General features: G+C 38.7%; 6 protein-coding genes and 1 pseudogene across 8 annotated transcripts in view; 2 read left to right on the top strand and 5 right to left on the bottom strand.

Moving 5' to 3' along the window:
• LOC104741570 lies at positions 52–5371 on the bottom strand. 3 transcript variants are annotated; one of them, XM_019235770.1, is made up of 9 exons: positions 5276–5371; positions 4212–4873; positions 3796–3984; positions 3600–3691; positions 3401–3460; positions 3236–3305; positions 2995–3069; positions 667–795; positions 52–572 (listed from the first exon to the last, which is right to left on the bottom strand). In XM_019235770.1, the coding sequence occupies exons 2-9, from the start codon at positions 4836–4838 to the stop codon at positions 204–206; spliced, it is 1611 nt and encodes a 536-aa protein (XP_019091315.1). In that variant the 5' UTR covers positions 4839–4873; positions 5276–5371; the 3' UTR covers positions 52–203. The 3 variants fall into 3 exon arrangements, with proteins under 3 accessions (XP_019091315.1, XP_019091316.1, XP_010460757.1); XM_019235771.1 differs by having other exon boundaries at positions 667–802; positions 3002–3069; XM_010462455.2 differs by lacking the exons at positions 52–572; positions 667–795 and adding an exon at positions 2251–2771 and having other exon boundaries at positions 2866–3069.
• Positions 820–1882, top strand: LOC104741569. The gene is made up of 5 exons (XM_010462454.2): positions 820–909; positions 999–1120; positions 1207–1365; positions 1454–1562; positions 1631–1882. The coding sequence occupies exons 1-5, from the start codon at positions 821–823 to the stop codon at positions 1815–1817; spliced, it is 666 nt and encodes a 221-aa protein (XP_010460756.1). The 5' UTR covers position 820; the 3' UTR covers positions 1818–1882.
• On the bottom strand, positions 5819–8266 carry LOC104743622. Its single transcript, XM_010464679.1, has 4 exons — positions 7618–8266; positions 7282–7551; positions 6918–7075; positions 5819–6532 (listed from the first exon to the last, which is right to left on the bottom strand). Exons 1-4 carry the CDS (start codon positions 8264–8266, stop codon positions 5819–5821), a joined length of 1791 nt encoding a protein of 596 aa, XP_010462981.1.
• Positions 9890–12321, top strand: LOC104741567 (putative pterin-4-alpha-carbinolamine dehydratase). The gene is made up of 7 exons (XM_010462452.1): positions 9890–10007; positions 10116–10165; positions 10499–10578; positions 11280–11365; positions 11443–11566; positions 11693–11761; positions 11912–12321. The coding sequence occupies exons 1-7, from the start codon at positions 9960–9962 to the stop codon at positions 12001–12003; spliced, it is 549 nt and encodes a 182-aa protein (XP_010460754.1). The 5' UTR covers positions 9890–9959; the 3' UTR covers positions 12004–12321.
• LOC104741568 lies at positions 12259–14976 on the bottom strand. Its single transcript, XM_010462453.2, has 6 exons — positions 14797–14976; positions 13602–14501; positions 13277–13477; positions 13005–13200; positions 12579–12759; positions 12259–12489 (listed from the first exon to the last, which is right to left on the bottom strand). Exons 1-6 carry the CDS (start codon positions 14797–14799, stop codon positions 12444–12446), a joined length of 1527 nt encoding a protein of 508 aa, XP_010460755.1. The 5' UTR covers positions 14800–14976; the 3' UTR covers positions 12259–12443.
• LOC104741566 lies at positions 15814–18011 on the bottom strand (annotated as a pseudogene).
• The window catches only part of LOC104741565 (probable C-terminal domain small phosphatase), a 1048-nt gene continuing 548 nt past the window's right edge, over positions 25712–26211 (bottom strand). Inside the window, exon 2 of the mRNA XM_010462451.2 lies at positions 25712–26049. Coding sequence (XP_010460753.1) covers positions 25747–26049 — 303 coding nt within the window. The 3' untranslated portion in view covers positions 25712–25746. The remainder of the gene's footprint in view (positions 26050–26211) is intronic.

Raw genomic sequence — 26211 nt, 5'->3', positions numbered from 1 at the left:
GAGTACATGAACATATGGTCAAAATCGTGGCGAAAAAGTTGATGGCACATAGAAAATTTAACAGAGACCTCGTCTTATGAGCTTTGTTATCTCAGTGATTCAGACAATTTTACGTGTCTTTTATGCAACAAGGTGACTGACAACTGACATGTATCATTTAAGAGTACAGTACTATCAATACAAAAACTGATTCTCAGTTTTGTTTACTGGATGAGAATATAATCAGCATCAAACATATCTCCAGCCGTTGGAGAGAGGTTGTTTCTCCTGAGTTGGGCATGAGTCTCTGCTTCATGTTGAAATATTTTGACGACATCTTGTAGCTCCAACTTTCTAACTTCCACTTGTTCTTCTGTGATTGGCGGTTTAAGCCCCAAGTATACCAGACCAATCACAATCAAAACAACTCCAAGAAGAACCATAAGGATAGTGAACAAAAGAAACGCATAAGGCGTGTTCTGTGCCCCAGGAATACCATCAACGTTGATTCCAAAGAGTCCTACAATTATAGTAAGCACAAGCCCACATCCTCCAAAAACAGCTAAGTTGTGGCTTACTCGTAGGCTTTTGTCCTGAAAGTGCAAATTGCGGTTTCAGCAAAAGGTTCTATTATGCTAGATCTATGAGTAATAATACGATGATAATTTTGTTCGTCGTAGGAAGAACCTGTAACCAAGCGCGAACACTGCTTTGCATTACGTCCTGAATTGTGAAGAGACGTCCACGGACGGCTTCTTGTTCCTCCAGCATTTCTCTCGTGTTCTTTCTCAAACCCTCTAACAAATGTCGAGGTATGTTTCCCCTCAGATNTTATGAAACTATGCAGAATGACCCAATCATCAAATATGTTGCTGCTGCTATAGAAAAAGAAGGGATCAGCGCTTTCCGTTTTGATTTCTCTGGGAATGGGTATGTTTTCTCTTGCTTGCTTACTTTATCATTTGTTTTGCATAGTTAGTTTTGATCTTGAGGGGTTTCTGGTGCTTCTATTGTTGCAGAGAGAGTGAAGGCAGTTTCTATTTTGGTAACTACAACTATGAAGCTGATGATCTACGTTCTGTTATCCAATACTTCACTAACATGAACCGTGTGGTTCCTATCATTCTTGGCCACAGTAAAGGTAACTAGGGCTGTTTTTGATTTTTCTGCCGAAGGGGTGAACTTGACATTGCAAGAAACTTTATAACTTATGTTGACATTGCATAGGTGGTAATGTAGTCCTTGTTTATGCCTCCAAGTATCACGATATCCGCAATGTAATCAATCTCACTGGATATTCTGATCTGAAGAAAGACTTAGTAAGGCGTCTTGGGGAAAATTATTTGGAAAGAATTGAGCAACAAGGATACATTGATGCTAGGGAAGGTACTGTAATGGCTCATTACTTTTACTGTACTGTCTCAGATCAGTAATCTAGTACTGTCTGTATCGATGCGCTGGTCTTTTGTTACAGAATGGCGTAATATAAAGGTTATCGACTATCGTGTTACCAAGGAGAGCTTAATGGAAAGGTTAAACACTAATATGCATGAAGTTTGCCACAAGATTGACAAAGAATGCAAGTGAGGTTCGCTGAGTTCTTCTTTTAACTGGGATATAAACAAACCATGATTGATTGTAATGATGGCAGGGTCTTGACGGTTCATGGATCGGCTGACGAGGTAATACCTCTGGAAGATGCCAAGGCGTTTGAGAAGATCATACCCAACCACAAGCTGGAGATTGTGGAAGGAGCTGATCATTGTTATAACGAACATCTAAGTCAGCTAGCTACAACAGTTATGGAGTTTATAAAGACAGCCATTGTGAACAACTAGTATTTTGTTCTCTCTCTCTGAGTTATAATAATGTTCCTGATGCCATAAAACATAAATTTTCCAAACTCAGTCCGCATTTTGGTTTGTTTTTGGGTTTAAGAATAATGGTGATCAAAATAAAAATGTATCTTGCTTGTCATCTAAGTCTTTATGCCTGCTATAAACATCATGCGGGGACTGAATTATTTACTCCATATGATGGGTCTAGAATCATGGAACATTACAATCAGCAGCAGTCATCTTTTGTCTCAAAGCACACAACATTAGTTTGTGATATTAGGCAACCACACATGTGAGAAGCCCTTTGGTTTGCTTGGAAACTTTGTAGAGCAAACCTAACAGCAAGTTCGGCCTCTGCTTTGTATATGGCTCACGTCATATTGAGTACATGAACATATGGTCAAAATCGTGGCGAAAAAGTTGATGGCACATAGAAAATTTAACAGAGACCTCGTCTTATGAGCTTTGTTATCTCAGTGATTCAGACAATTTTACGTGTCTTTTATGCAACAAGGTGACTGACAACTGACATGTATCATTTAAGAGTACAGTACTATCAATACAAAAACTGATTCTCAGTTTTGTTTACTGGATGAGAATATAATCAGCATCAAACATATCTCCAGCCGTTGGAGAGAGGTTGTTTCTCCTGAGTTGGGCATGAGTCTCTGCTTCATGTTGAAATATTTTGACGACATCTTGTAGCTCCAACTTTCTAACTTCCACTTGTTCTTCTGTGATTGGCGGTTTAAGCCCCAAGTATACCAGACCAATCACAATCAAAACAACTCCAAGAAGAACCATAAGGATAGTGAACAAAAGAAACGCATAAGGCGTGTTCTGTGCCCCAGGAATACCATCAACGTTGATTCCAAAGAGTCCTACAATTATAGTAAGCACAAGCCCACATCCTCCAAAAACAGCTAAGTTGTGGCTTACTCGTAGGCTTTTGTCCTGAAAGTGCAAATTGCGGTTTCAGCAAAAGGTTCTATTATGCTAGATCTATGAGTAATAATACGATGATAATTTTGTTCGTCGTAGGAAGAACCTGTAACCAAGCGCGAACACTGCTTTGCATTACGTCCTGAATTGTGAAGAGACGTCCACGGACGGCTTCTTGTTCCTCCAGCATTTCTCTCGTGTTCTTTCTCAAACCCTCTAACAAATGTCGAGGTATGTTTCCCCTCAGATGCTGAAGAAGCTCAAAGATAATCTCCTCTCTTGCGTGTAGTGACCACTTCACTCGGATGACCTGCCATGAGAAAACAAAGACTTTATGTTCATGACTATAGTTCAGTTTGTCCCACATGTAAACATTAAGTCTCAATTATAACATCAACGAAGGCCTTTCCAACTCAAGACCAATAATTTTCCATTTAATTTTGTATTGAGTTAAGCTACACTGAAGAGAAGATGACCTGTCTGGATAATTTTCTGATCTCTTGGTTGAGAATGATACTGAAAAGATTCAAATCCTCATGGTTTCTCCTAATAACAAGAAAAGATAGCATTTGTTACTAAAACATGTATTGTTTATCATCCCACAAAAATGGATATATACGTATATCGGTATATGTAAGAACCTGTTCATAAACTTCAATTCGATTTCATCGGCTGCACCAAATATAGATTTACGGAATAATCTATCACCAATCAATGGACAAGAAAAAGATCTTGTTAGATACTCTCCAGAAAAGAACATATTATAGAACACAAGTCCCTTGTTTGGTCAGCAAAACTAGACAAGTGTTCACTAAAGATAAACCAGAAAATTCTCGTCACCTATCATCCCATCGAGAAAGACGGCAAGCCAAGTGCGCTATAACTTCATGAACTGTCCTTGGTACATTATAGCCTCCTGCATAAAGCAACTCCTATCATGTAAAAGAAAAGAAAAAACGCATGTCAGTATCCATAATGCAGGCCTATGTAATGTAAGCTTAAACAATTATAATATTTGGACACTTTTTGAACGAACCTCTACTTCAGTGATGCCGAGGACATTAGTGTTTGATACATTTCCTTTAATGTGCATCACAGATACCAAAAAGTTCTTCGCTTGCCAAGAACGGAAAACAACGGGTACATCATCCTCACTGATTACTGGATCACCGACTGATTGTCCTAACAGCTCAAACAATAAACCCCCAGCAACCCTCACTGGAACCTAAGAAAATAAACCAGAATGGAAATTAGACAAAACATCCAAGAAAAAAAAAAAACTAAACATGATTAAACTGTAATAATTCATCTCACGTAACACTAAATGAAAAACTTTACTATATTAATAGACCATCACACATCTTTTATCCTATCTAAAACCACTATGATCCATGTGGAATTTAGACACTCAACTTGCATTGTATTTGGATAGGGAACAAGGGACATATATACCTCATATAGAAGGTGTCTCATGCGTTCACTTATGAGCTTACTTTCATCCCTCAATGCGAGACTAATTGCAGGATGCAACCATGTAGCACATTTAAGCCATCCCTCGACGAAAGAATGTCCAGCAGCCATGTGACACCACCATGTCGGGCCACCTGGTCGTTCCCAATACGGAGCAGCTAAATCAGTAACAGGTACATCCTCTTCTTCATCCATTAACTCCAAGTTAGGCCACTCCGCATTGACTTGAACCATTTGAACAAGTTCAGAGATTCTAGTCCAACCAATAGGTACCCAATGACTCCCCTCGTATCTCTCAACTTGTCCGGTTGGATTCAAATCCAAAGAAGGTACCGACCTTGACCTTGAAATATCGACTGGAGACGAATCAACAAACGGGTTATGATGACCAGGGGAAGTATGTCTGGTTAGTCCATCTTCTTGCTTCAAGCTAGTTTTGTCAACATGTTTCGAATCAACATGCTTTTTTGGGCCTCGGATAAATTCAAAGGCGCAGATAATCCCATCAGTCCAAAGATCACTCTTGGCAATGCCGGAATGATTTTTACTGTCAGCCTTCTTGGAATTACTCTCTTTAGAAACTGAATGATTCTCCCCATTCTCACCCATGGTCAATTAAATAGTATATCAACCAGCTTTTTTTACTGCATGTATCAAGAAATAAGACAGTGAATATCATCATCATCATTCACATCAGCATCAAGACAGATAATTGTATGTAATCAAAAGCAGCAAATATAACAAGAAGACCAAAAACTGCAAATCAACAAATACTAGAAAAATTTACATACATGCAAGAGACAGAATTAATTGTACGGAATAGTATCAATTCAGAAACTATACGGTTAAGAACGAATATTATTATTATAAAAAAAAAAAAAATCGTAAGGATGTGGTGTCAATCGAAAGTAACATCTAGTAGGGTTTTGGCAGAAACCCAGAATTTATAATAAGAAATAGCAAGTTCAACAGAATGAATCATAAATTCATAATCCAAAGATGAAGATGATTGAGATACGTGATGAAGATCATAAAAGTTTTCTCACCATAGAAGCAGTTTGTATCTCTTTTCTGTAGATTCCAAACCCCAAACACTTCAGAGTTCGCAACCACACTAAGGAATACTTTTTTGTTTTGTTTTGTTTTGTTTTTAATCTTTTTTTTTTTTTCCCCTTCCAATGACTTTATTAAGGACCACAGTTAAAATCTATGTTTACAGCAGAGTATAAAAAGTATGGGCAAATGTGATACAAAACATATGGTTGGTAACTAGTGATCGCAGATTTGGCTAAAATATCAGCACAAGAGTTGTGTTGTCGTCGTTGGAAAGAGAATTGGATATTATCAAATCTTGAGCACCAATGTGTTATCGTATTCATATAGTGTCGTAAACGTGTGGATGCCTTCGTGTTGATGATTATGATAATGTTGATATTGTCACCTTCAAACTCAACTCTTCTATAGCCTAACGTCCATGATGATTGTAGTGCCCACAGAAGAGCTGTGCATTCCGCTTCTTCTACTGTGACTCGACCTTTAAATTTTCCCATTCTTGCTTCAAGAAATTCACCTGCAGAGTTTCGGAGAATTCATCCCAGTCCCGAGTCCCTGTTACCTTCATGATGGGAAGCGTCGAAGTTGCATTTCACCCATCTTTGATCTGGTGGTTTCCATTTTCCATGTCGTGAAGGTACCTGTTGGTTCCCCTGATATTGTTCCAGCTTCTCTGTATTGTTCAACCATTCTTTTGTATCTGTGAAAGCTTGTGTTTTTGTATCATTCTGATCAATCTGTTTCTTGTTGAAAACCATTGAGTTCCTGCTTTTCCATATATGCCACATCAGCCAAAATGGGGTATACCGATCAAGTTTGGGGATACGTGTATCCTGGTGAAGGTGGAACAAGTATCGTAGTTTTTCCTCAAGTGAGACATTTGAGTCCCTTAAGATAGGAGTAGGTATACCAGTAGATCTCCACAATGGTGCGATGTTAGGACATGAGAAGAGGATATGTTCGCTTGTCTCTTCCTCATAACAACAGCTTGAACAATATGGGTTTATCATTATGTTTCTTCGTCTAAGGTTCTCCGCAACACCAATTGCTCCAGAAGCAATACGCCAAAGAAAGTGCTTAAGTTTAGGAGCAATGTCTAGATTCCAAATGCTTTTAGCAATATATGGTCTTGTAGCCAGGGGTGCCTTTGGTGTATCATCAGTTTTGGCGAGGTCAAGGGCTTTCCAATAGCCAGATTTCACAGTGTAATGGCCATCCGTCGTGCAGCTCCATAGATACTCATCATCAATCTTTTTGGATGGTAGATATATCTTATGAATGAGATGATGATCGCTTGGATCAATATATATATAGAGAGCATATTATCATCCATTGTTTAGACGAAGCATTAATCAATACACCAACACATAATTCTGGATCAGTGTCATTGATTAGTATCGGGGCTCTCGGGGGTACTGTTGGCAACCATGGATCAATTCCCATTCTTGATTTTTGTCCATTCCCAATAGTAAACTGGATACCCGTAGCTAGGAGATCCCTTCCAAAACGTAGTGAGTTCCAACCGTATGAAGGTTTGTGTCCCTTTGAAGCGTTAAATATATTGCTATCTCTAAAATATCTGGCTTTGAGAAGGCGGTATACTAGGCTCTCTGGTCTATTAATGATTTTCCATACCTGATTAGCTAGAAGTGCTTGGTTAAAGGAGTGGAAGGCCCGAAATCCTAGGCCACCCTCTTGCTTCGATGTGATCAATTTTTTCCATGCTATCCATGAGAGTTTTCTTTTGTTTTTTGTGGAGCCCCACCAAAAGTTAGCTATTAGACTGTCTAACTCTGAACATAATTCCATTGGTAACTGAAAACAGTTCATCGAATATACTGGCATAGCATATGCCACTGCTTTGATAAGTATTTCCTTGCCTGCAGGGGAGAGGAACTTATTCTGCCATCCATCAGTCTTCTTCAGAACTTGGGTGTGAAGATACTGTAGCATCTCCTTTTTTTTCCTTCAAACTGTTCCGGTAATCCTAAATATTTACCGCCACCTCCACTATTTGGTATCAATAGTGTCTGCTTAATTCTTCCTTGGTTATGGTGATAGACTCTGTTTCCAAAGGTGATTGACGACTTTTCAAGATTGATCATCTGTCCAGAAGCGTCCTCATATTCTTTAAAGATCTTAAGAAGAGTTGAGCTGTTACGGTGGTCCGCTTTCACGAAGAATAAGGAATCATCAGCGAAGAAGAGATGTGAGACCCTAGGTCCTCCGTTACTTATTTGAATACCCTGGATTCTCCCTTCTCTTGTGGCTTCAGATATCAGAGAACTTAACACATCAACACATAAGATATAGAGGGCAGGGGATAGTGGATTACCTTGACGTATGCCGCGTGTTGGTCGAAAAGAGCCATATGGGCTTCCATTTATTATAACAGAGAAAGAGACTGATCGAACACAAGACATTATCCATTTGATCCAGGTTGTATGAAATCCTTTATGTATCAACACCTCTTCCAGAAAGCTCCATTCAATGCGGTCATAGGCTTTGCTAATATCTGTTTTGACCGCCATGTAGGATGTTGCACATCGCTTACGAACTCGTAGAGAATGAAGCACTTCATGAGCAATCAACACATTGTCAGTAATATAACGTCCTGGGATGAAAGCAGCTTGACTTTCAGAAACAACATTGGGTAGAACACTTTTGAGACGTTTGGTCAAGATTTTCGAGATGATCTTATATGTAACGTTGCAGAGGCTGATGGGTCGGAGGTCTTTCATAGCCTTAGGCTCTGTTATCTTTGGAATAAGGCACAAATTAGTGTGGTTCCACTCATTCTGCATTATACCAGTTTTGAAAAAATGTCGGACTTCCGTAGCAATGGCTGGTCCTACGATCGTCCAAAAGTGTTGGTAAAAGGCTGCGTTAAATCCATCAGGGCCGGGAGCTCGCGTTGGACCAATAGAGAACAAAGCAGTTTTGATCTCTGCGTCTGAGACTTCAGCCATAAGTCCTTCATTCATTTCAGGAGTTACTACGCTATGGATATTACGAATAATAGTAGATGTACTAGTTTGACGTGTAGTAGAAAATATATCACCAAAATAGTTGATTGCTTCGGAGGCTATATCCTTATTACCATAGATCAAAGTTCCATTTGAATCCTGAATTGAAGTAATCTGGTTCCTGGCCACTCTGTTTTTTGTTGAAGCATGAAAGAATCTTGTGTTACGGTCGCCTTGATTTAACCATAAGTTTCTGCTCTTGAGGTGCCAATAAGTTTCTTCCTCTCTGTATGCATTGATCAGTGATCGTCGTAGGTTGTGGATATGATGTAGAGGTATTGACGTATCTGTATGAGCAGTATCTATCTCCTGTATCAGCTCTTTTATTCGCTTAGCAGAGTTAGTATTATTGGCCCGTTTCCAAGCGGATATATCCCTTCTGCAGGTTCTAATTCTCTCGTAAAGGTTTCATACTAGAAGACTCTTCTGTGTTCCAGCTTTGTTCAACGAGATGTTCTAATTCTGGGACTTTACAGAGCCTTGTATCGAACTGGAAAGGCTTAAATCCAGTATCAGTAGTGCGTCTGATTTTGATAACGGCTGGGGCGATGATCTGATTCTATCATCTCAAGATAGACAACTTCAGAGGCAGGATAAGTTGCTTTACATTGATCATTAGCCATAGCCCTATCTAGCCAACATTGAACCGTGTGTGTTCGCCTTTTACCAACCCAGGTCATATTATTCCCTTGGAAAGGAAGATCTGATACTTTGCAAGCTTGAACCATATTCCTAAAATCAACCAAACTCCAATTTTCACGAGGAGGACCACCACGTTTCTCATTCGGATGAAGTATTTCATTGAAATCACCACACATCAACCATGGATCGTTTCTATGCATTGAAATCCTTTGCAATCGTTCCCATAGGATATGTCTTAATTTACGAATGGGATGACCATAAACACAAGAGAAACAATAAAGAAACTTCTTTATTATTGATCTTGCAGTCGATGATTCTTTCATCTACATCATAGAAACAAACTGAAACAGACTTATTCCAAAGTAAAGCTAGACCACCCCCTATACCCAACGGGTACACACACTTGACATAATCATAACCCAACTCCACAGCAGCATCCCGAATGACATCATCGGGATTCTTAGTCTCGATCAGAAAGAGTACGTCCGGGGAATAAGTAGCCTTAATTCCCTTGAGGCGTCGAACTACCAGGGACCTTTTTCAAGCCCCGGCAGTTCCAAAATGCTGTATTCATGTTGGCTCCGGTGGCGTATGGCCCACCGTACCTTCACCGTTGGTATTTGGGGTTGTCGGAGTCCCTCTCTCTGTCGCGGTTGTTGGCTGTGCAGTATCTATTGGCATCATGAACCAATTGCGAACCTCCAAGATTTCAGATTGTCGTATGTTACGCTTGGAGAAACATTGTTGAGCATCTTCCGTAGCAAATGTTTGCCTCATATCACAATAGAGCAGATATGATAATTCTACGTACACCCTAATTAGGAATACTTTAAAAGCAAATAGCGGCTTTAATACAGACGCGCGTCAATGTTTTCACATTATTAGCACCATATGTTTTGGATTCTTACAAATTTAACCGTAAACTTATGAATTGTAACATTTAACCCTCTCACTTTCACAAAAGTTCTCACAAGTCTCTGTTCCGTTTTCGCAACTGCTTGCGGCACCAATGAGTCGGCTTTTGCTGCCTAAACTTTTCTCAATCTCTAGAACACAGGTTAACCCTCAAAGCATCTGTCTTTCTTCGTTTCTGTATATATGTGCATTTATGTCATGATTTGCTTGTGTTAAACCTCTCAATTTTTGTTTTTGGTGATACTTTCAGGTTCCAGCTGCTACATCAGTATTGCATAATCTGTACGGACGTCACAAACGGTAATGATTTGACAATCTTTTTTTTGGTTTTGGTTAGGAATAGTAGGCAAAGGACGGATTTTGATACTTGGGTTGTGATTATAATCTGGGTTTTGATATGTATGTGTTCATCTTTAAGATTGTTGTTCTTGTTGTCCGTTTGAATCTTAAGATGTTGAAATCAAATTCACTGATTTGTTTAATACTTAGTACAAGAACCCTGAGTTTTGACCATATGTAAACTGAACCACAGTTCATTACTGTTGGTGAATTTGGATGTTCTATAGAGGAAAAGCTTCTATGCGATTTACACAGTTACTGGCTTGTAAAGATAAATTGCAATTTTCTTTGCAGCTTTGTTCATTGGACAAGTAAGATGTCACAAGATGGTGTTGGTTCTGCTTCTGGAGCTAGAACATTTTGCTCCCTAGAAGGTAAAAATTAGTTATTCCGCTGCTTTACAACTTGATATTTAAACCAAGATTTTGCTTGTTTTGCCTTAATCGTGACATGACTTACATGCTTCATTGATGGTAGTGCTTGTGTTTGTAGAGGTTTGATGTCTATGGACATCCAGTTGATTGAGTTCTGTATCGTATATGGCGAACTTAGGTCCTCGTATAGAGAACCTATTCTAGGCATCCTAAGCTTTTTCTATAATGTAAAACCAGCAACTGATGTCAACTCACCTCTGTAATATTAGAACAACTTCTATTAAGGACCCCTTAGCCTCTTCCCATCTCTACTTTAGATAAGTCCGTGGTGAATTAGAGGCAAGATGATGATGATGATTAAGGAAGTATAAGTTTCAAACAAGTGTCACTCTTCTAATGTGGTACACTGATCAATTCATGTATCAGTATCATCATTCTCATATCCCTCCTACTAGCTTAAGTAGTTTTCTGGTGACTTGCAGTAAATTCCAACTTTTTTTGTCATGTCGTTTCTGAATTTTTGAAATATTGCTATGATTTCCTTGTTGCTGCTCTCATAAACAACTTCTTCACCCAATTTGGTTAAAAGATGGATTTGATATTTATATTCTTCAGCATATGTGTAGCCAAAAACTCCTAAACCATGTAACTTGGTTATTAATATGGTATTCTTTTCGCTCTGTTTTATATTTTTGTTGTAGATTTATTAGCCAAAAAGTGTGTGCCGTGCAATGCGAAGGATCTGCGCCCCATGACCGAACAAAGTGCCCTAGACCTACTTCAAAAGGTAATACGTTTGTACTTCTTGTTATGGCAGGTGAGATCTATAGTATGCACCCCTCCTCAATTATCCCTTTTACACAGGTTGCTGGATGGGATTTGGCCAATGACAATGATACATTAAAGCTGCATCGGTCATGGACAGTGAAAAGTTTTACAAAGGGGCTAGATTTCTTCAAACGTGTAGCTGATGTCGCTGAATCAGAAGGTAAATAAATCATCAGCAATAATACATCACACGTGTTCTGTGATCCCTTCTGAATACGATTAAAATAAGATAGCTCAAGGAAGATCTGTTACTGTTTTGTCTTATGCATGGATCGGTATGATGCAGGTCATCACCCAGATTTGCATCTGGTCGGCTGGAATAATGTGAAAATCGAGATATGGACACATGCTATAGGTGAGAATCATGGTCTCTGGTGCTGATATGAAGATATGAATCTTATCAATTGCCTGAACCTTAAGAAGCCCTTCATCACCAACTATTTTCTTTTGTGAACATTATAAGTTGCAAATGCAGACTAAGTGATATCGGATTCTCTTGCAACAGGTGGTTTGACGGAAAACGACTTCATTCTTGCTGCTAAGATCAACGAGCTCCAAGTGGAAGATCTTCTGAGGAAGAAGAAAGTTGCCAAATGAAATGGAATTGAGATATATTCTTCAAGCTAAAGTAACATCGTTAAAGACTAGTTCAGAGTTTGATACGAATAAGCACCTTCAGCTCTTTACTGGGATGTGTTGGCCTTAAAACTTTGTGAAGCTCACACAAGCGTTCGATCTATGTAAGATACTAACGAAATGACAGAGAGATTGAGAAATTAATGTTTCTTCTGGGTCTATGGTTCTTGTAAACCTGTTTCTGGCCTTGAAATCTCAAAACTCTAAGGCAGTGGCTTTAAGTTTGAAACAAGTAACTTTTATTCCAGAACAATTTATAATTTCAGATATATCATAATGTATGATTATTTACAACCACAAACTATCCAAACCTCCATAAACTATGTACATTCAAGAATTGCATGAATCTATATACAAGATTGTTGTCATTCTTCCAAAGAGATGAAGCCAACTCAACAAGTTTAGTCTTCAGACAACGGAGGAATTGCCGGAGACGGAACAGTTTCACTGCACACCAACAAGAAATTTTCCAGGTCAAGAACTTTCCCATCATTAAAGTCAGAATTACAAATTCCCTTCAACTGTGTTAAAATCACCTCCCCATCTTCTGATACAGATCGCCAAGCGCACGGTAGAGAGAAGCAGCAGCTGGTGGTCTTGGCAAAGAGCCAAGGAGGATGTCAGGCGCAGATAAGGATTGGCTCCCATAGAACCGTGAGTTCTCACTTGTACGTGTCGTGAAGATGCTCCCTTCAAGCGAGCAGCCAACAAATGCACCTGTTCATTTTAATGGCGGTTAAGTAAGGTTTATGCAACCAAAATATCATAGGACTGGTTATGACTTACGAGGCTTAGTTTCAAAAACGATTTTTTAATAGGAATAATAGAATGGTTGCAGATTTAGAGTGTCCAATGAAATCTCGTTTTAGACATGAAAGGGAAGAAGTCTAAAACCATTAACCAAAAATTAACCTACTAAACACTTTTGGCTAGAGACACATGAATCATATCCATATGGTTACCTTTGCTGCAGCTGTAGGTATAGCAAGCAGCATATCCACCGCTACCTGCTCGGATATCTGCTTCAACTGCTCGTCCAGTAACACCAACTGCAGCACTTAAACCAGCTCCAACAACAAGATGGGTGTTACTCCCAAACGTTTGGATGGCTTCACGAGTTCTCAGAACGATAATAAAGTCTATGAACTCTCCTCCTGCCTACAGGTGAATGATGAGAATATAAACCAAGCAGTGTTTGCAATATCTACGGATTACTAAAAAAGAGCTATGTTACCTGAGCACCCCATCCCAAACCAAATGAAGAGATGGCGGAGGGTGGAGACCAGGAGCCATCATCTCTACGAGCAACCACAAGTCCAGTCCCAATTTTATATGTAACCATAACTCCAACTCTGGCAACAGTGATTACTGCAAGACCTTTTGCTTGTCTTAAAATAGCATCTGGGATGGACCTCTCAGTTCTCGAAGAACCAACCTGATGAGAAATTTTCAAGTCAAAGACACACTAGTCAGCCATTAACACAGTGACATAGTTGACATCTAAGAATGTTCACAAACTAAAAAGGTTAAGAGTGAGCTCAGAACCCACAAAATCTCACCTTGGTTATATAACCCCGAATAGTGTTAGTCGCCTTATAAATCTCATACTCCATAGATTGTCCCCAAGGAAAATTCACCCAAGACCTCAACGTACTAAGATCTGTCAAGTCATGCGTTGGCAACTGAGCAGCAGGACTAACTTGGTCCATCAAATAAGGCTGGACAGACTCCAACCTCACAAAACACACATCACAAACCCTTTGAGGATCTGAAACACGAAACTTTGCAGGAACCAAGCTTCTTCCTTTAGAACAGTCCCTACAGAATATTCCACCACAATATCGACAATGATGACGAGAACACATAATCGGATGAAACCTCACACTACATAACATACAAGCAGAAGCAGCGCTATCCGGTAACCATTTAGGTGGCTCAGTCTCCAGAATCTCTCTCGCATTACCAAAGTTAGCCTCAGTGAGAGTATGAGCCATCTCTTGCCAAGCTTGTTCAAGAAGATGACCCGACAAAAAATTAATGCCACATCTCTCAAGGTTACCAGAACTAAGAGCACTCGCTTTACCACGAGCTGCAATCAACATATCCACTATGACATCCCACATAGTTAACTCCTTGTCTTCATCAAATATCTGGTTCCATCCCATATCTCCCTCGGGGAAGTAACCACCATTGAAACTAAGACCTCTTGACCACTCCTCGTGATCAGGTTCTAACATGGGCGGGACTGAAACAGGTATCCAAACCCCTGTTTCCTCAGATAGCGGCGTGTCGTAGAAAAAATATTTACCACGCTTTTGTTGTTGTTCTGCTGGTTCCAGTGTTTTGCTCTCTTCAACAAAGCCATCACATAAACCAGAATCTTCTTCTCTAGTATCTTTTATACTTTGATCAACATCAGAATCACCATGAGAACCACGAGTTTCTCGATCTCTTTCATCCTATGATCACCATTTAACAAACCATTTCTAGCTTAAATTTTAGACCTTTAACTTAAAACTAATACAGAATAATCAAAATTGAGACACCAAACACAGGTGAGATCAGAGATGTCTATACGCTAACGATCATCATAATCACAATTGTTTGTAAAAAAAAAACTCTCCAAAACTACGATTTTGTTTTTTTTTGAATTGAAGTGATAACCCTAGAAATTTTGTATGATTGCGTAGAAAAATTGAAAGGGAAGAAACAAAATTGGGAGTGGAATCAAAATCGGTAAAGCGTAAAACTCACCATATTCTAGAATTGTTCCTTCTCTCGATTGCCGAAGCTGATCTTTTGATTCTTACAAATCTGTAGTTGTTTGGGGGAAACTCAGAAACACGACTATGTCCAGAGAGAAGAGAACGATTTACAAACTTCACAAGTTAACACACCGTCGCTAACCTTTCTGAGACGCGACCACATAACATATGATCACATACATCTTTACTCAATTTTATAGTTTAATCCTCCTATTTTCTACTTATTAATGCATTTGACACCAAACTTTTATTTGTTATATTTTACCCCAAATTTTAAAGGAGTGTGTGTTTATGTCGGTAAAGATGTTACACTGACGCGTATGCAATTTATATATAGTCCTCATCTACACCGATCACTAATAATATGGGGATGTGATAAGCAGGGGCGGATCTAGGTGTAATGGAGGTGGGGCACGTGCCCCACACTCATTCATATTAATTCTTCAGTTTGATTTATTATGTATAACATATTTTAGCTCATTTGGTAAAAAGTGCTATAGATTATGTCAAATGAGAAGGGTTTAATGCCTCTCATCTACATATTTTTTTTTATCATTTTTTATGTTTTGTCCTTGTAAAAAAACTTTGTTAAAGTAAATGTTCAGTTGTGCCCCATGTAAATTTTCCTTCTGGATCCGCCATAAGTTCTTTATTAAGTGGTGTTTGAGTGCAACGAGATATAGGGCATGAATCTTGTTCATAGATCTCTTTCATTGAGCAATTTGCTAGCTCTAAGATCTTTTGCATGCAGGCAAAGCAAAACGAAGTTTTATAAAAGCAAGTCAGGCTCGAACTCAGGTTGATGTTCGGATTTGCGTCAAGCATCGAGCCAGGTCTTGTGGGCATGACCACAGTATGGAGATAGATGGATTATACTAAAGGAGAAGAAATATATACGTTCTTAGCAAAACATCATAAATTAACTTGCCAAATTTTGAACTTAACCCTGAAACTGAAACTTCTTTAAACAATTTTGCAATCTGCCTTCCACAAAAAAAATACCATCTAAGGAATAATATAAATTCATATTAGCTATGGTAGAAACAAGCAGAAGATTCCATAATTTATGTATACCACCATGTTTCTCTCTAACAACAATATCAAATCTTGGTTACAAACACCCCCTCTACTTCTTGTTCCGCAGAAGAAATAACATCGCTGCTTCTGAGCTTACAGCTGGAAAAAAAGCTTTCATGTCTGAACTGAAATCATCCAAGAATCTTGTCTCTATTAAATCTTCAACAACAGTAAGCTGTTTGCTACAAACATACACATTCTGATACTCGAGGAAAGTGCCCTACAAAAACAACCCACAAGTTCCGATCAGGCGAATAACTTAACACCAAAAACAACCAGGAGCTCTTAAAGACCAAACAAAGACACAGTATCTGAGTTTTCCTGTGACTAAATGTTTCTTAAAACAAGAGTAAATGACTAAAGAGCAGTTTTACTTATCATCATCACTAATACAACACCGGTCTCTAAGAACTAGCTTCACAACTTATCACGATTTGAACTAACTACAATTTCTCTGATGTTCTTACTTCTACATTTTTGCATCTCTTACCTAAAAAAGCAAAGTTCTACAAAGTCCAACATAAGTTGCACTATTCAAAGCAACAAAAAAAGCACACATCTACAGTGAATTCAAACTACATATATGGTTGATTAGGCAATTCTCCAAAGTTGGATCATTTGATCAAAACAGAGCAAACTTGAGGATTGAACCAACTTCCAAATTCACAATTTATACCTCAACAAAAAAAAAAAGGATTCATCATCTTGCAACAGGTTTCTGAAGCAGAGCCGTCAAGAACACTTCACCATGTTTCGAATCAGCTTTATTCGCCACCGCCCATTTCACCTTCTTATAACCCAATTTCCCAATCATAGGCGCATAAACGTTTTCAAGATCAATTTTTTTACTAAAGAACCGATCCAACCAAAGATAACCACCACCACGAAGTATCCGATCCAAATCAAAGAAGAAAAACTCCATAACCGTAACCGGAATCCACCGGTTAACCGCTCTCCCACACCTAACCAAATCCACAACACCATCAAACACAGGGAGCCTCTGCTGAAGCGGCACATGAAGCGGCACAAGCCCTCTCATCGCCACCGCTTCACTATACGGCGCGTTGAAGTTCATCGTCGTCGTCAGAACCGTGACGTTACGAGCCTTCATCGCCGCGGCGAAAGAGCCAGTCCCACCACCGACATCGATCCCGAGGCGGAGAACTGAATTGGCTGATTTAGCGATCTGGAGAAGCTGCGAGATCGGTAAATCGAGCTCGGATTTGTAAACGGAGAACTGAGATTTGGATTTCTCCAAGGAGAGATCGAACCCTAGATTTGGGAATTTAGTAACCAAGCAATCGAAGCTCTTGCAAGAGTAGTAAGACCAGATGACATTAGATTCAGGCTTCGAATCTGACGGGGTTCGCGGCGTTCGCGAGAAGCAGCGGCGGCGAGGAAGCGGGTGGCAGCCGCGGAGGATGAGTTTCTCGACGANACGAGATCGGTGTCGGAAGGACAGAGAGAGAAAGGAGTGTAGTTCATGTACTCGTGGAGAAGGTCAGGGTAGTTATGGCAAGAAGAAGCTATAGGTGAGAGCTTTGAGTAGATGAGAAGCTCTTTAGGTGCGGATGAGGAGGAAGAGGAGGAGGAGGAGGAGGAGCGTGAGGTTGATTTGTCTGGTTGGTGAGTAGTGAGGTGGTTAATGGCGGCGCGGATAGTGTGGAGCTGACGGAGGAGGTGGTCGGGGACAGTGGGAACAGAGGATTGTGTGGATTTGACGGTGGATTGGAAGAAGTTAGTGGTGGAGGAGAGATGGTAGAGTGAGAGGATGTTTGTAGCTACCATTGCTACTAGTAGAATCAAGTTCAAGCTCATGGTGAATCCCGCCATTTTTGTTCCTCTGGATCCAAGTTCTTGAAGTTTCTTGATTTTGGATGGAGTAAGTAAGCTGAATCTTGGGGCTTTTAATGGTGTCTTAAAGGCGAGATTTGTGGGTGACGGTTTATTTTTAGAATCTTGGGAGGTAGTGACACTACTTGAGAGATGTAATGTAAGCAAGTGTAGTAATAAGATAAGCTTTTTTTCATCTGAGACTCAACCAAGTCAAATCTCGTAGTCAATGGTTGAGATACAAACAGAGATCTGAGTTTAGGTGTGTATTTATATAAAGTATTATTACGACGGGAAAGGGGGAAATATATCGAATCCAATGTCATTATTTGTGTTTTTTTTTGCATGGGAGAGTAATAATCCTGGTGAAAAGTTGTTGGAACAGTAAATAAAAGGGACCTCTTTCTTGGTTTTTAATAGGCAGAGGCAGACTAAAGAAATTTAAGCAGATCTGTGAGTTTAGTAGTAGTGTTCACATGTCTTGTCTTTTTATTCCCTTTTTAGACAAGTTATGTCTTTATTGCAACAAGATGATGTATCTAAAAATTAGTAGCATGAATACATGAAAACTTATTAGAGTTTGTTTTGCCACAAACTGCGTATGCATGAAGCTAAACTTGCTAAGATATTAAAACAAAGTAACAAACACCTCGAAATTCAGTGGCGGACCCAGGAACTTTTTTTAGGGGAGTCAATAATTTTTTTTAAACAGTTGAAATGAAAAAAAAAACAATTTTTTAGTGTGGTATTGGGGAATCGAACTCAGGTTTGGGGTGTCACACTTAGAGGGGAAAACCAACTTGGCTGCAGAAACTTCGATAATTTATAAGCAAAAATACCTATTTCAATAATTTAACCAGGTCAGTTGACCCATCCATTTCCCATATAGGTGCGCCATTGCCTCGAATCTATCACATTTCACATAACATAGATTAATAAGAATAAGAATCAAAACCTAATTGTATGAAACCTAAATGTTCACATAGACCAATTTGGGAAATTTTCTTGAAGAAACCAAATGTAAGCTCCCCAATGCAACAAACAGAGTTCTCTACTACTAAAAGTTGGGAAGCTTAATAAAGTAAAAAAACAGTTGCTTCACAAAAGTGACTGCCTTTGTTAATGGTGTATAAACGCTAACTTGCGCGCACACACGCGTGAATATATTCGCACACGTGTGTAGATTTGTAGGCCGACACGAGGAAGAAAGATCTCGACAGGGTCTCCCCCTTTTCGCCGAGTTTATAACAGAGAAACAAATTAAAAAAGACAACTTTCCAAAAATACTTTTTTTTGTTTCCCCTGTTGTTGTGTCAATCAATGGCAAAATCTAGCTCAAGCTTCCCGTCACTCTTTCTCATACTAATCATCTTCTACCTCCTTATACTCTGCCCATCGCTTTCTTCTTCCGAATCTGAAGTTCATGTCTTAGATCGAGAGCTATTAGAGAATCGTACAAATCCGAAGCTGCAGGGAAAGGCTAATAGGAAACCCAAATGCTGCGAGATGCGATCTAGATCTCAGTGCTCGGCTTTCCCTAGATGCAGGTGGTGTCGTAGTGAAGCTCTCGACGACTTGTGCTTCAGTAAAGCTGAATCCTTGCGACTTCCAAGTCAAGTCTTCCTCTGTGAATTATAATTTTTTTAACAGGTTTGATCTAAAATAGGTTGTTGTAGTAGTTCTTGCTGAGTTTTAGCGGATATGAAAGAGAGTTACTTGTGTTGAATTGCTTGTTCCGTTTTGAATTGTACTACTGGATCTTCATCTTCATATCTATTATAAAGGTTGCTTCTTTATTGTTTCTTTCCTGTATTTTAATTGTACTGGATCTTGATCCTTCATATCTACTGGAAGTTGCTTCTTTATTGTTTGTAATGTTTTTTGCTAACAAGATCGGATGAATTTGCAATCACTGATATACTTCGTAATCTTGGAACATTGTTAGAGAAGTTGATTTCTAATCAAGAAGTCGCTGGTTTGCTTATAATTGTGGAAGTAGCTGAATATATCAAGTATTTTACTATATATCTCATCTTTGTATGCGATAGAGAAGACTCTGGCCGCGATTGTTTCCAAAACTGAAACAAAAAATGTTAGCTTATCGTTTTAGATGTAAATATAATGTTTAGAAATGTAAACACCGCAATGACACGATCAAACCCTTAGTGGAATCAACTAGGATTTGTGTCTGATATGCAGCCTTTTAATATGATATGTTCTAGTGATCTTGATTGTTTCGAACGCAACTTCACATGGTGATTCATTCTTAGATTGACTTCAGCTCAGTTAGTTCACAGAAAGATGATATAGCCTCTCATTACTTTCTCAGTCGTTACAACAACTGTACTTTGTTATGTAGGTTTACTATATATATTTTTTTCCTCTCAGAGGATCTACGGATGTCTAATTTGCAGAACCCAATTAAGGAAGCATATATCTAAAGAACCTCATTGCTCGTGCTGATGATGAAAAGACGGTTCAAGAAAGAGAGCTCCTCTCCATCTTCTTCTTCTTCTCAGAGGCTCACGGTTCTGTCTGTCTTTTACATTTAGCACGTTGGTCAATGCTGGCTGATCCATCATAGCAAACAAAAAGAGCATCGTATTGGCTGATCATTGTGAGAACTGAAACTAAATTCTCCTTCCGAAGTGTTTCCGAACGGAGGAACCTACCACCGTTATAATTCCAAACTGAATCTAGAGACAAAGTGTTGTGAAATAGAATAAGTATTCTTGCTTAAGAGAAAGTTTTTCGATCCCCTTTACAATCTCCCTTCTCTCCTATTTATATCACCCTATTACAATCAATGTCAAATCAATTTTCTGCATAAACCTCGCGTCTCAATTAATTCGTTTAATTGCGGGAATCTTTGATCGAGTCTGAGCTGCGAACTGATTCGAAGGATGCTTTTCTCTGCTCCGGCCTTCCTATCGGGCTTAGTGGGCTGATCCGAATCATGGCCTCGGCCCATTTCGATTGTTTGTATCTGGGCCTTGATCCGTTATCTCGAGGTGAACAATCGTGGTTATAACAATCATGGATCTTCTCCTTCTCCCCTCCAACCTTCGCCTGATCCCAATAGAATCTTAATAATTGAACCATCCCATTATATTTATATTATAAAGTCTTATTATATGCTATGATATGATCGATCATATGAGTTACATAAACAAGAGACAAATTACTCAACTGAATTACACAAAGTGGTATAGACTAAAATGAGTGCATTTTGATTACCAAGAACTAGTTTGACATATAGAATAAAAGAATGCATAAAAGGCAAAATGTCAAAACAGTACTTTGACATTCATTCAGCATTACGATGTGTAAGTTGTTCAGACATTCTACGGTAGCAAGGTAACGTAGTCAGCAAGAAACAACGTAATAGCAAGGTAACATAGTCAGCAAGGAACAACATAATAGCAAGGTAACGTAATCAACAAGCTTTACCGAGTATACACCCAAGTGTAAGCTGTCTCAAATCCCAAATCAAAAGGCAATTCACAACTAAAATCATAGAAAAGAACCAAAAGTACTCAACATACTTATTAACTTCGTAAACGTTAATTAGAAAAAATATTACAATGGTAGTAAGAAAGATATTGCAAAATAACAAATTGTAAATAATAACCAACTAAAATTGAAAAAGTTGCATAACTATGAAATATAGTTAATAGACTTAAATCAGTTGTACATCTAAAAAAACAAAATTTAAGGGTAAGTACTGCTTAAAACGAAAAACAGCCAAAATAGAACTATGTGGAACTTTGGTACAACTAATATCTTGTGTCTATATTGTATACTAGACTATGACCCACGGTATATCACGGAATAAGTTTTTTTTTTAATGTACTATTTTAATACTAATTTTGTTAATGTACTCTTTTCTTAATTTTAGTGATTTAATATATAAATATAAAATCTCCGGTATACCGCACAACAAATTTTGTTTACTACAATCTTAATTAAATTAGTTTGATTCGACATATTTGGTATTGTTGTTGTTAAAATAGTAAAATGTGGATTTAACCTGTATTGAAGTATCATATTAATGATATTTTATTTTTTAGTATTATTAATTCAATTATGTCATGTCATATATAACCCGTCATGTAATATAACTCATTTGTGCTATTTTGAAAATTTAATATATTTAAATATTCATAATTTTGAACTTTTTATTACTTTTAGATATATCAGTTATACATTATAAACTTCTTAACATTTTATAATTTATGATATACGGTAAATTTACTATATATGTATGTTGAACACACACTTTTTATATTAATTGATTAATATATGTTTGTTTTAAAAATTCTAAATCACAATATATGCAGAAAAATACATTTTTATTAACTAAAGGTATTATATGATGATTCAATACATTTATATTTTAAAATCAAAAAGAGATGATAGAAGAATATTTTTTTTTAATCTAAAATAAATCTTCTAAATATCTATATTAATTTTTAGAACATTATATATATGGATGTTTAAAATATTTTAATTGTGTTTGGTTATTGTAACATCCGCGAACCGGAATCCTGGTTTAAGGATACATCGGTCGATGCAAGGTCGGTTTTGTGGTTTTGTGCGGTTTGGCTTAAGTTAAATGCTGCGTTTTGGGGTTAGGAAACCCTTAAGTCGAGATTAGCGAGTTCTGGTCGTGGGGAGTCGCAACTTAAGCCGTTTTAGAGAAAAGAGAAGGGAGAAAACTGTTCTTGAGTTTTTGGTGAGATTCTGGAGATCTGAGGCTGTTCCTGTAGAGATCTGAAGCTGAGATCGTTGTAGGAGCTTCCTAAGAGTGTTGTTTTGCTTGTTTGAGGTTCAAAATCTTCTTGGCAAAGGTGAGTGCATGACCATGAGTTATCTAAGCTTGATATTTCTCTGATCTGCTTGTTTATGTGTTGTTTGGCTTGTTAGAACGTTATTTGGGGCTTTGTGAAGCTTTCTTGTGGCTTGGGATAGAATTTTGTTGGTGTAGGAACGGAGATCCGGCAAGAAGCTTTGGGGAAAAACGATGCTCGACAAGTGCGTCGATCGATGCACTTTGTGTGTCAGTCGATGCATTGCGAGGACGACGCGTTTCGACCTAGGAGCATCGGTCGATGCCTTGTGGAGGTGTCAGTCGATGCAATTAGGGATTTCTTGCAATGTCGAGTATGCGTCGGTCGATGCAGTGTTTGTGTCGGTCGGTGCAACCCCTGTTGGTGTCGGTCGATGCATTTCCTGGTTTGTTTGTTGATTGTTGTTTGCTGGTTAGAGTATCTCAATTTCTTGTGTGTATAGCCCAGTAGATGGGAGGATTGCCTCAATGAGTGTTTATTAAATACTCATGCATCTCAATTTGTGTTTGTGGTGAAGGTAAAGGCAAAGTGTGATCGTAGAATCAAGGCAATGAAGAGGAGGATGTTCTAGTGGCTCGATTAGTTGTTGTCTTGCTTCTGTTAGGTTGCTAGAGTTGGGTCAATAGAACATTGCGAGGTTGCTGGTTCTATGTTTTATGTTGTTTGGATTATTGGTTTAATTATTATGAATTAATATTGGTTATTAGATTTATTGGTTTAATGGTATTGGTTATGTTATCCGCTATTGTGTGTTTGAGGTTAGGTGGCTAGTGGGTATGAGACCACTAGTTTAGTTTATTATTTATTATTTCTTATTTAAAAAAAACGGGTCGGATCGTTTCAGTTTGGTATTAGAGCCCTTACAGTTCTAGGTTTGAGTTCACTAGGCTTTGTGTTGTAGATGTTTGGGATTTGCATGTTTTCATTGATTATGTGAGTTAGTCAATTTTGTGTGGCATGGAGTCCTAGAACATTCTCTTCGAGCCTACGTGTGATTCCACGGTGAATTTATATTTTTGTGTTCCATATAATTGTTTGTTTAGCCTTCTGTTCATGGTAGTGCAGATATTTAGAGGTGATGTTGTTGTTGGTCGTGGACGCAGACGTGGTCGTGGACGCGGACGTGGTCGTGGACGCGGATGTGGTCGTGGACGTGGACGTGGTCGTGGACGCGGACGTGGTCGTGGACGCGGACGTGGTCGTGGTAGGGGCAGAGGCCCAACAGTTAGTGATACTGTGGACCAGAGTGTGACAACGGAGGGTGTTGGCGAGTCGCAGAGCCTTCATGAAGGATCCATGAGTGTGGCCGGTGGGGGCGGTGTTGGTCTTTGAGTGGCCGGTGATGCTAGGGTTCCGGGTGTGGAAGTTCCTGGAGGAGGTGTTGCCCTGGCGGGCTTGTTGACACAGCTGTTGGAGCGGATATCCGGAGTGGGTCCGGCTCAGGTAGTACCGCCAGTGACGGTGGTAGGGCAGCAGCCGGTGGCTGCAGATGAGGGAGTTCATTCTCGCTATGTTAGTATGCTGAGAGAGATGTGCAACATTGGTATTGAGCATTTTGTGGGTGGTTCAGACCCTACTATTTCAGATGCATGGAGGACGGGAGTGGAGCGTAATTTCCAGTCTCTCAAATGTCCTCAGGAGTTCTGGGTGGACATATAGGTCCACAACCTAGTTGGTGATGTTCATATGTGGTGGAGATCAGTGGCCGCTAGAAAATCGTAGAGAAAGATATCTTGGGTTAACTTCGTCGAGGAGTTCAACCGCAAATATTTTCCTAAAAATGTATTGGACCAGTTGGAGGTGCCCACAGCTCTCTCGTATTCCATAGTTTACTACAGCTTTCTCCTATTCCTTAGTTTCTCTATTCAGGCTATTCAGCTTATTAACATAAACAGAGATATTGTGACACACAAAAATAAATAAATAAATCTCCTTTACCAATTCTCATTTACACTCTTCAACTACAAATATTATAGTACTCGAAAAACAGGAAAAAAAAAATAAATTCCGTGGAAAAATATCATATATTGTTTCCTAAACAATAGTTGTGGCAATGCCTATAAGTGTTTTATTTGTTCTCAATACATATCGAATATGTAATCATATTCCACTCAAACAATCTCAAATATATGAATACGGGGAATTTCATTAGAAATATCATTTTCTAAACAAAAGTTATGGGAAATGCTAATTTGAAATTCTTTTTTTTGGAAATACCACTTTTGGATTTTATTTTATATATAGAAAAGATGAAAATACTTTTGAATTAAAAAAAAAAAAAAAAAGATTAAGGATAGTGGTGAACCAAAATCTTGGCTGATGGATCTCGTCCATTGAATTTGGAGACTTATAGTGTGGAAAAGTTTTTGTTTGTTAGAAATAGACACTAAAAGTCAGACCAAACAGATATGGTCAAGTCAAGAGTACGAAAGATAGAACCATGGATATATAAAAATCTTGGCTTTTGGATCTGGTATAGAAAAGATTGTATAGTAAAAAAGAGCGGTTGAGAATTTTGCTTTGATAGCAGGTTAAATAGTACAAATTATATTAAATTATGAAAATTGTTTTCATATAGAATTTTACCAAATCTGCCATACATGGCAATACCAAACCTTTTCAACATGTACTTGGCGGTTTTTAACCGTTGTTTGCATCATTGCCATTTTGGAAGTTAGGAGCAGGCTGCTCACTATGGGCCTATGGCCAATTGGCCATGGAAGCTCCAAGCAGCTAAGGAAATAGTGAGTAAAGATCTACTTAAAGGCATCTACCATCGTAAGTACTGTTCCATTAATAAATCTTGTAAAGGCTGAAGAAATGCTTTTACTCAGGAACAAAACCCTTGTTATTTGCAATAGTTTCTCTTTCCGGAGAAGTTGTTTTGCATATCATTACGTGACAATATCATATCATAAGGCAGTTGGGAAGTTTCTTACTATAACTAAACCACTTTTTTATTCACAAATATTTGCTAGTACAAGAGTGTCTTTTTCTTTTTGTTTCTAGTTAAAATCCCTTTTCAACGCAAATATATGTAGGTGCAACATTGAAGAAGGAAACATCTCTTTTCAACGCAAAAACTGATTACCTATATCATCATTCCCCTATCCCCCGTAAAACGAACAAGAAAAGGAAAAACAGAAAAAAAGAGATACAATATATGCACATTAAACCAGCTAGTTCGCCACCAAATCCTTGACTGCATCCCTCATATCCTCATATGAGTCACAGCATTCGAAGAACTCCACAAGTTTCAGCAGTTCTTGATCTTGTAGGTCATCCACAAAAGCCTTTATCGGCACTCCATTCTCTGGTTGCAATGAGTACGAAGATGGATTGTCATCAACAATCAAAGCACTTCTGAGGTCTTCCCCCACTACCAAAGATAAGTCCTTTGCATATTTCCCGTTCACTTCCGTGCATGAGTCTCGATATAGCCTCTGTGAGATCACATGGTTCTTGTCTATCTTATCCAAAACCTGTGAAGCATAATCTTCTAGACCGGCTGTGAAAACCGCCACTTTGTAATTTTCACCAAGTCTATCCAAGAATTCAGTCACACCGGGACGTTTCACCACAAAGATGGGCATTATCTCCATTTCCATTTTCACCATCACCATGAAATCATATTTAACTCCCGG

This window comes from Camelina sativa, chromosome 14, assembly GCF_000633955.1.
Source record: "Camelina sativa cultivar DH55 chromosome 14, Cs, whole genome shotgun sequence".
In the NCBI taxonomy this organism is placed as follows: domain Eukaryota; kingdom Viridiplantae; phylum Streptophyta; class Magnoliopsida; order Brassicales; family Brassicaceae; genus Camelina; species Camelina sativa.
Note: the sequence above shows the minus strand (reverse complement) of the source record. Positions and strands in the feature narration are given on the sequence as shown.

Bases quoted from the DNA above. Each gene is read 5' to 3' on its own strand.
- LOC104741567 (XM_010462452.1), top strand. From the start codon at position 9,960: ATGAGTCGGCTTTTGCTGCCTAAACTTTTCTCAATCTCTAGAACACAG. The intron at 10,579-11,279 runs GTAAAAATTAGT...TTTTTGTTGTAG, and splicing joins AACATTTTGCTCCCTAGAAG to ATTTATTAGCCAAAAAGTGT. The intron at 11,567-11,692 runs GTAAATAAATCA...GGTATGATGCAG, and splicing joins TGATGTCGCTGAATCAGAAG to GTCATCACCCAGATTTGCAT.
- LOC104741570 (XM_019235770.1), bottom strand. From the start codon at position 4,838: ATGGGTGAGAATGGGGAGAATCATTCAGTTTCTAAAGAGAGTAATTCC. The intron at 3,306-3,400 runs GTTCTTACATAT...TCTTGTTATTAG, and splicing joins GAATTGAAGTTTATGAACAG to GAGAAACCATGAGGATTTGA. The intron at 3,070-3,235 runs GTCATCTTCTCT...TTCTCATGGCAG, and splicing joins TCAGAAAATTATCCAGACAG to GTCATCCGAGTGAAGTGGTC.
- LOC104743622 (XM_010464679.1), bottom strand. From the start codon at position 8,266: ATGAATGAAGGACTTATGGCTGAAGTCTCAGACGCAGAGATCAAAACT. The intron at 7,552-7,617 runs GTAATCCACTAT...TGATATCTGAAG, and splicing joins AACACGCGGCATACGTCAAG to CCACAAGAGAAGGGAGAATC. The intron at 7,076-7,281 runs GTAAATATTTAG...AATTATGTTCAG, and splicing joins ACCAAATAGTGGAGGTGGCG to AGTTAGACAGTCTAATAGCT.
- LOC104741569 (XM_010462454.2), top strand. From the start codon at position 821: ATGCAGAATGACCCAATCATCAAATATGTTGCTGCTGCTATAGAAAAA. The intron at 910-998 runs GTATGTTTTCTC...CTATTGTTGCAG, and splicing joins TTTGATTTCTCTGGGAATGG to AGAGAGTGAAGGCAGTTTCT. The intron at 1,121-1,206 runs GTAACTAGGGCT...GACATTGCATAG, and splicing joins CATTCTTGGCCACAGTAAAG to GTGGTAATGTAGTCCTTGTT.
- LOC104741568 (XM_010462453.2), bottom strand. The intron at 13,201-13,276 runs GTAACATAGCTC...ATTCACCTGTAG, and splicing joins GTTTGGGATGGGGTGCTCAG to GCAGGAGGAGAGTTCATAGA. The intron at 12,490-12,578 runs GTGATTTTAACA...GTTGGTGTGCAG, and splicing joins CTGTATCAGAAGATGGGGAG to TGAAACTGTTCCGTCTCCGG.